We start from the raw sequence: 7,500 nt of genomic DNA, 5'->3' as shown, positions 1-7,500 counted from the left end.
GACTGGGCCTTCATGAGCACCCACTCCTGGGACGAGGACCCGCGCGGGGAGTGGACACTGGAGATCAGGAACGTGGCCGGGGCCAGCGACTACGGTGAGGAAAGCAGACACAACCACTCCTTAGGGAGCAAGAGGGGGGATGGATGGATGGATGGATGGAGGGAGGGAGAGGGTGAGAGGGACCACAGTGAGGAGGACAACACTAGGGGGAGGGAGGGGAGAGAGAAAGCGTTAGGACCAGTGACTATGGGAATGGTGGGGGACCCAGTACATATATTCCAGAGAGAGAGAGAGAGATATGTGGACAGCGACTACCGGTATGCTGGTGAGGTCATCAACAAACGCACTCCTAAGAAGAGAGAGAAGGAAGGAGGACGGGAGGATGAGTCAGAAAGGGAGTGAGTCAGATGAGGAAAGGGGGAGCGAGGAAGAGGGGAAGGGGTGAGGTAGACAGATGCAGACAGAGGGAGAGAACAGGTCCCTGGGGACTTAAACATGCTGCCTGCGCGGTTGGAGAGCTGAGAGAGAGAGAGAGAGAGAGAGAGAGAGGGGTGAACAGAAAGAGGGAGGGGGACAGAAATCGCAAAAGAACAAACGCTTCTTCCTCTGAGGGAATTCTGGGACTGTTTGTGCTCACCCTTCTCTTACACACGCACGCACGCACACACACACACACACACACACACACACACACACACACACACACACACACACACACACACACACACACACACACACACACACACACACACACACATACAGACACACACTCACACACACAGGAAGGGTTTGGTCCCAAGAGAACACAATATGCTGTTTCCGCCAAATAAAAAAGGTGAGCTAGGGACGCTATGGAGTAAACCAAAAGAACCATGAGGGAGCAACAGAAAGGAGAGCATTGGGGAAGTAAAGGAGAGCACAAGAGAATCTCAGAGATGCAGAAAGTTTGCCCAAAGAAACAAACACTGACTAGGGATGCAAATGATTAATCGATTAATCGACTTTAATCGATCAATGCATTAAGCGATTAAAAAACCTTAATCGCAATTCATCGACAATTCAACTGACAAGAGACCCAGGTAAAATGGGCATGGGAAGAGTGTGTGTGAAGAGGGGTGTGAATAGTGGGAATATTTAAATCACCGTTGGATTTAAGAATTGAAATAGAATTAATTTAAATGTGGTATTTTATCTCAATTTTTAATAAAAAATTTTAGATTTCGTATTGTTTTTCCCGAGAAACATTGAGATTTTGGGGGGAAAACACAGCCTTATCGATCGACTTACGATAATTGATAAGCGATCAACTAATGATTAATGAATTAATCGATAATTTGCATCCCTAACACTGACACAGCAGGGATAGAGACATGGTACGGCACCAGAAGGAGAGAGAGAACGAGAGCAGAGAGAGAGGAGAGAAAGAGAGGCGTGCAGAAAGAAAGAAAGAAGGCTGGAAAATGTTGGAGAGAGATATGGAGAGAACGAGAGAGAGATGGAGAGAAAGTGAGCCGGAGGAGCTTTGTGGACTAATAAATAGACGCAGCATCCGCCCTGAGAAGGTCTCTCTTGTTGATTGTGTTTTCATGAGCATTCACAGTCCAGCAGTTTTTTCATTATTTATGTTGACGCCCACTCTAAGTCACTTTAATTGATTTTGCTGTGTTGGTGTGTGTCAGTGCGTTTGTTTTGTGTGTGTGTGCGTGCGTGTGCATGTGTGTGTATCAGTGTGTTTGTTCTGTGTGTCTGTCTGTGTGTGCGCCTGCATGCTTGTATTTGTGTCTGTATGCGTGTACGTTTGCTTGTGCGTGTGCCTGTGTGTGTCTGTGTCTATGTGTGTGTGTGTTTCAAAAAAGGGAGGGTTTGAGAAAGATATAGAGTCTAGAAAGACCTCAGTGCTCTCAGTCAAGACGCGTTCATTCACTTCACTTCACCCCCACAGGCTGTAAATATGAATGAACTCTGAAGCCCACCCAAGTCAAGTCACCAGTCTCCTCCCCCCTCACTCACTCAGTCAGTCAGTCAGTCTCTCTCTCTCTCTCTCTCTCTCTCTCTCTCTCTCTCTCTCTCTCTCTCTCTCTCTCTCTCTCTCTCTCTCTCTCTCTCTCTCTCTCTCTCTCGCTCCTTCTCTCTCTCACTCGTACAGACACACACAAAGATATTTCACAGACATACACAAGCACAAACACTCTCTGTCTCACACACACAGAAATTTCACAGAAAAACACACACACGTCTGTCACACACACACACACACACACACACACACACACACACACACACACACACACACACACACACACGCACACACACACACACACACAACAACACACACACACACACACACACACACACACACACACACACACACACACACACACACACACACACACAGAGAAAAGCACGCACAGACTCTCTCTCTCTCTCTCTCTCTCTCTCACACACACACACACACACACACACACACACACACACACACACACACACACACACACACACACACACACACACACACACAGAGAGCAAAGCACACACACACACACACAAATACACACACACTGGGGTCATTGTATTTGCAGTGAAGCGGAGAGTCACGGTGCTCAGGCGTAGTGCTTATTGTGGCGTTCACATGATCCCAGCGGGCCGCTGCCAGCCAGCCAGCCCAGAGTAGTACCACTCCAGTCCAGTCCAACCCCATGGCAAGCCCTCCTGATCTTCCAGAACAAGAACACAGGCCCAGGGCTCTTGACGTCTGCCTAGTACACGGCCAAGAGAATTGGCAAAGCAAAACAAAATCCGTGAAGTCCATTCATTCCTTGGGAGTAAAGTGAACAGAGCAAAGAGGGGCAAAGAGCAGTGCAACTCAAAAAAGTTGAGGTGAAAAAGTCGAGTTTAATACCACAAAGATGACTGGTGAATTACACCAGCTGGACACAGTCACATCCACAACACAAATGTTTAAATGGTTTTGATTCGCCGCTATGACCTGTGGACTGTTGAGCTGCCTGAATGTAGCACCTCTCTTTGTTTAATTCACTCCCATGTGTTCCCGGCATTAGCGTGTGGCTGGGAGCGGCCTAGCAGCCTTGTGCCGACGTTAGCATGGCAGTGCTGTGAGTGGTTGCACATAAGGGGCAGACGCTACTTCAGAAACAAGGGTTAGCTTGGCAGCACCCTGTGGTTAGGTTTGAGACCTACTTTTACGTAAGTTTTGGCTGGAGTTTTTTTCATTGTCTGGGTCTTATGTCTTTATTTAAATACTTTTTTCTACATTCTGACCTGAGGTAATTTCACAATCTTTCCCCATCTCTGTCTGGGTTTTGTTTAGACTCTATGCCGGTCTAAACTTCAGGTATTTTGCAGTATATTAATGTTTGTCCATGTGCTTGTTTGTGCGCTGTGTGATGATGTGATGTTGTGAGTTAATGATTTGGGTTTGTGCTTGTTTCCTGCTTCAGGCACTCTGACCCAGTTCATGCTGGTCCTGTACGGCACCGGCCCAGACACTACAGAATCGTCCAGTCCAGACCTCACTCAGGCCAACAACGGTAGCTGCAAGACCTTTGACCTCAACCAGAATTGCATTGGTAAGTCAGTGTTTGTCTGTCTGTTTGTCTTTGCCTGTCTGTCTGTCTATCTGTCTGTCTGTCTGTTTTTATCTGTCTGTCTGTCTGTCTGTCTGTCTGTCTGTCTGTCTGTCTGTCTGTCTGTCTGTGAGCCACTATCTCTGTGTCAGTGTCTGTGTGTGTTTTGGTGTGGGCATACAGTATTTGGACATGTACACGTGTATGTGTGTGAACACATACCAAGTACTGGACATACTATGAGCATACCTGTTGTGGCAATACAGTGACCCCTGCTGTTCAACTTCAGCTATAACAACATGTCAACGACAACAGCTCCGTCTCCACTTCAGCGACTAGATACTCCATAACAAAGTACTCGTAGGTTTACCGTCTGAGAAAAGATGCTTTGTTTGACAGTTGCTCTACCGTTGTGTGTTTATTTTTAGTTGTTTTCCCACGGAAATCTTTTTAATTAGTGCTGCCATGATTGCCACTGTTATCCAAGGAATTAAAAAGCTCACCGCTAAATGTCAGTAGATCTCTCATTACCGCTCTCCCTTGAGACGCACTAATTAAACACCTTCAATGTCTCACATTCAACATTGTGCTTTTGTAGACTGCTCTCATGAGTTCACACTGAGCTCTGGCGTCAACCGGGTTCCTGTACTGATCTCATCCAGTAGAGAGAGAGACACACGCACACAGGCACACACGCACGCATACACACAAACACACACACACACACACACACACACACACACACACACACACACACACACACACACACACACAGATGAAAGTATGAGTGAGATGGAGAGATTACAGGAAGGCGAAAGAGGGAAAGAGAGGGAGAGGAAGGCAGTTGTGGGTACCGTATGAGTGTTGTGTGAGATGGAGGAGAGGAGAGGAGAGGAGAGGAGAGGAGAGGAGAGGAGAGGAGAGTGGAGAGAGAGTGAGAGTGTGCGGTAGAGGAAGGAGTGGAAGGCATTGCGTAGTGAAGACAGTTGTTATTGGGCATCCGCCACGGCTGGTGTCAGCCTCTTTGTTAGCTCTTTAGAAGGAGCTGTCTCCCATGTTTTTCTGCCTGTTCAACTCTCCTCTGAGTCAAGAAAGAGCGCTATTACCCTCCTATCTGGAAGGAAAAAGAGAAAGAAAGAGTGTGCGAGTGTGAAGGGCAGCTCGGTCGGGCAGCTCACGAATAGGCTCCTTTTCCCTCCTTCCTTTCCTCTCTCTCTCTCTCTCTCTCTCTCTCTCTCTCTCTCTCTCTCTCTCTCTCTCTCTCTCTCCCCCCCTGTCTATTGTCTGCGAGTATTAGTGTGTCTGCCCGTCTTCACCTTTAAATCCTCTCTTTCTCCACGCTCGTCTTCTCTCTGCTTCCTCTCATCACTGCCATGTTGTTTTCTGTCTTTTTTGTCTCTCTTAGCCGTCTTTCTTATCCCTCTGTCGCTCTCCTGTCCTCCCCAGTTCCTCCTCTCTTTTGAAACCACCTCCAGTTTACCCTTCAATACATGCAAGCCACTTGAAGGCAAATTAAATCCTCCATTCAGACTATGGAGGCAGGCAAGGAAGTTTAGGAACAGTTAATCCATTGCAAATGAGGAGCGAATTGCTAGTCTTATTCAAGGAATTTAAAAAAGCTCACAACGAAATATCAGTTGACTAAATGTCAGTCTGTCATTACTGCACTCCTCTGAGACTCTAAAATTAAACACGTTCAGCGACTCGGATTCAGTGAGCTTTTTGTACAAACTCATATCAAATCAATCAACAAAATACATGTTTCAGTTTACTTCACTTTCACTGCCACCACCTATTCACTGCTGAACTGTCAGATTGGAAAAAAGAATTTTCTAAACCACTGCAGCTCATTTGACCCCTCAAACGTTTGAGATAATAGAAGCTTGCTAGCGATGCTTGGATACATGGTTGATTCTTTGGCCAAGAGAAATGTGAAGAAAGGATGAAATCACACTCGCCACAACTTTTGCATTTGACAGTTCAAAAACATTAGCGAATCATCTGCTCATGTGGCCTAATGCCGAGAATGGAGCGCATACAGTACAAGTACATGGTTACAGGTTACACCCTTTGTAACACCTCGCTCCCGTGTACATGGTCTCCCCTACAGAGGAGCTGTGCAGGGCACAGTGGAGTGGGCTGAGGGATGCTCTCATGGAGGAAGTGAGCCAGGAGAAGGAGAGGTGCAGGAGTGTGATGGGGCTGCTGGAGAGTACGCCCTGGCTGTCCTCTGCCGTTGGGGATTTGTTGGCCTCGGACAACTCCAGCCAACTCCTCAGAGGAGCAGCAGCGACTGAGTCCCCAGTCCAGACAGCAGAGAGCCCCAGACAGCCCCTGGACCCACAGGCCCAGAGTGGGGATGGGAGTGGCAGCCAGCCTAGCACCAGGATGCCTCCTCAGACCTGGGAACCTCCACACACCTACCACCTCCCCTCGCCACCCACGTCCATATTCATGCCCACGTCCACCCCTGCTAGCCCACTAGCAAGGAGGGCCAGCAAGGAGGAGAGGGCCGATCTGGATAGAACACAGTCCCCTCCAGATGATGAGGACAAGGCCTTTTTCAAATCCATGGAGGCGAGCCTTAAGCAGCTGACGCCAAGGATGCGGGCAGAAGTCAAATTGTTGATACACAGGCTTATACATGAGGCTGAGATGGAAGCCATGGAAGGCCAGTCCGAGCAATAAACGTAAAAGGCACATTTTCAAAAAGAAGGCCGCTCATTGCGTATTATTGCACACGTATTATTGACGCGTTTCAGCATTTGGCTTCTTCATTGTGTATTAAACATTACATCAAGCATTAAAGGCCACATTCCAATTTAAAACGTGTTTCACGTTGTCTTTAATGAATGAAACTGTAGTCTAATAATAGCACCCATCATAATGATAATAAATATCTTTGCTCCATACGATTCCAATGTATTCTATAAGTTCATTAAATGCCAAACAAAAACCATAGGTGTCATGGAATATTTCCACGTTCATACTGTAAAGTTCAACAGTACAGGCCGCCATGCTGGAATCCTGACTTTGCCAGTAATAATTGCAGTAGCGACGATTGTACATCAATGGAAAGTTTGGTTAAAGTCCGAAATGCTGCATAATACTAATAGACCTGCAATATTACTTCACCAAAATGTGGTCGAAATCTGGCCTCTGGTCCCTTTGCAAAATAATTCTAAGGAAATTAAATAGTTTTTTTGGATATTGGCTGGCCATATTGGTTGCTGGCCATAACTCTATAATATTTTATTATATTTCAAAAATACAGTCATTCAACTTGTTTGGGTCATTTTCTCCAAGAATGCCCAGATCAATGGAACGGAAAGTTCCCAAATGGACAAGCCCATCCATTAGACATGAATCCATCTCTCTCCATCTTTTCGTGTTTCCGTCGCCTTCCTCTATCCGTCTGTCTCTCTCTCTCTACGTCCTACCTTTTCACCTTACCTGTCTTTTCACATCTCTCTCCAATTTTCTCCCTCAATCTCTCTCACACCCTCCCTGTCTTCTGTTTTGTTTCTTTTTTTTTCTTCCATTATTTTCCCTTGTGACTCATTCTTTCACCTCTCATTCTCGTCACACCACACTCTCCATCATCCCCCTCTCCAGCCATCTCTACCTCCCTCCCTCTTCTCTCTCCCTTTCCTCGCTACCTTTCTCCCTTTCTGTCTCTGTCGCTCTCTTTCTCCCTCTCTCCTTTTCCCTTCTCTCTCTCTCTCTCTCTCTCTCTCTCTCTCTCTCTCTCTCTCTCCCTCTCTCCATCCCTCCCTCTCTCTCCTCCCTCGCTCCCTCCCTCCCTCTCTGCCTCTGTCTCCCTAAATGATTGACTTCATTGGAGCGATCGCTCACATAGCCACATTGTCTTCCCCCTAAGCATGGGAGGAAAATATTACTAAGCCACAGCCACATA

At 46.9% G+C, this 7,500-nt stretch overlaps 1 protein-coding gene across 4 annotated transcripts in view; it reads left to right on the top strand.

The window, feature by feature from the left end:
• furina (furin (paired basic amino acid cleaving enzyme) a) overlaps positions 1–7,500 on the top strand; it is a 202,464-nt gene that overhangs the window by 184,561 nt on the left and 10,403 nt on the right. For 3 of the 4 annotated variants that reach the window (XM_063189201.1, XM_063189203.1, XM_063189202.1), the window contains exons 14-15: positions 1–94; positions 3,459–3,587. The exon at positions 1–94 is cut by the window's left edge and continues 31 nt beyond it. In XM_063189201.1, the coding sequence (XP_063045271.1) occupies positions 1–94; positions 3,459–3,587 (223 nt within the window). Of the gene's footprint in view, positions 95–3,458; positions 3,588–5,694; positions 6,575–7,500 lie in introns of those variants that run through there. The other variant, XM_063189205.1, reaches the window with a different exon arrangement.

Source organism: Engraulis encrasicolus, chromosome 22 (genome assembly GCF_034702125.1).
Source record: "Engraulis encrasicolus isolate BLACKSEA-1 chromosome 22, IST_EnEncr_1.0, whole genome shotgun sequence".
NCBI lineage: Eukaryota > Metazoa > Chordata > Actinopteri > Clupeiformes > Engraulidae > Engraulis > Engraulis encrasicolus.
Note: the sequence above shows the minus strand (reverse complement) of the source record. Positions and strands in the feature narration are given on the sequence as shown.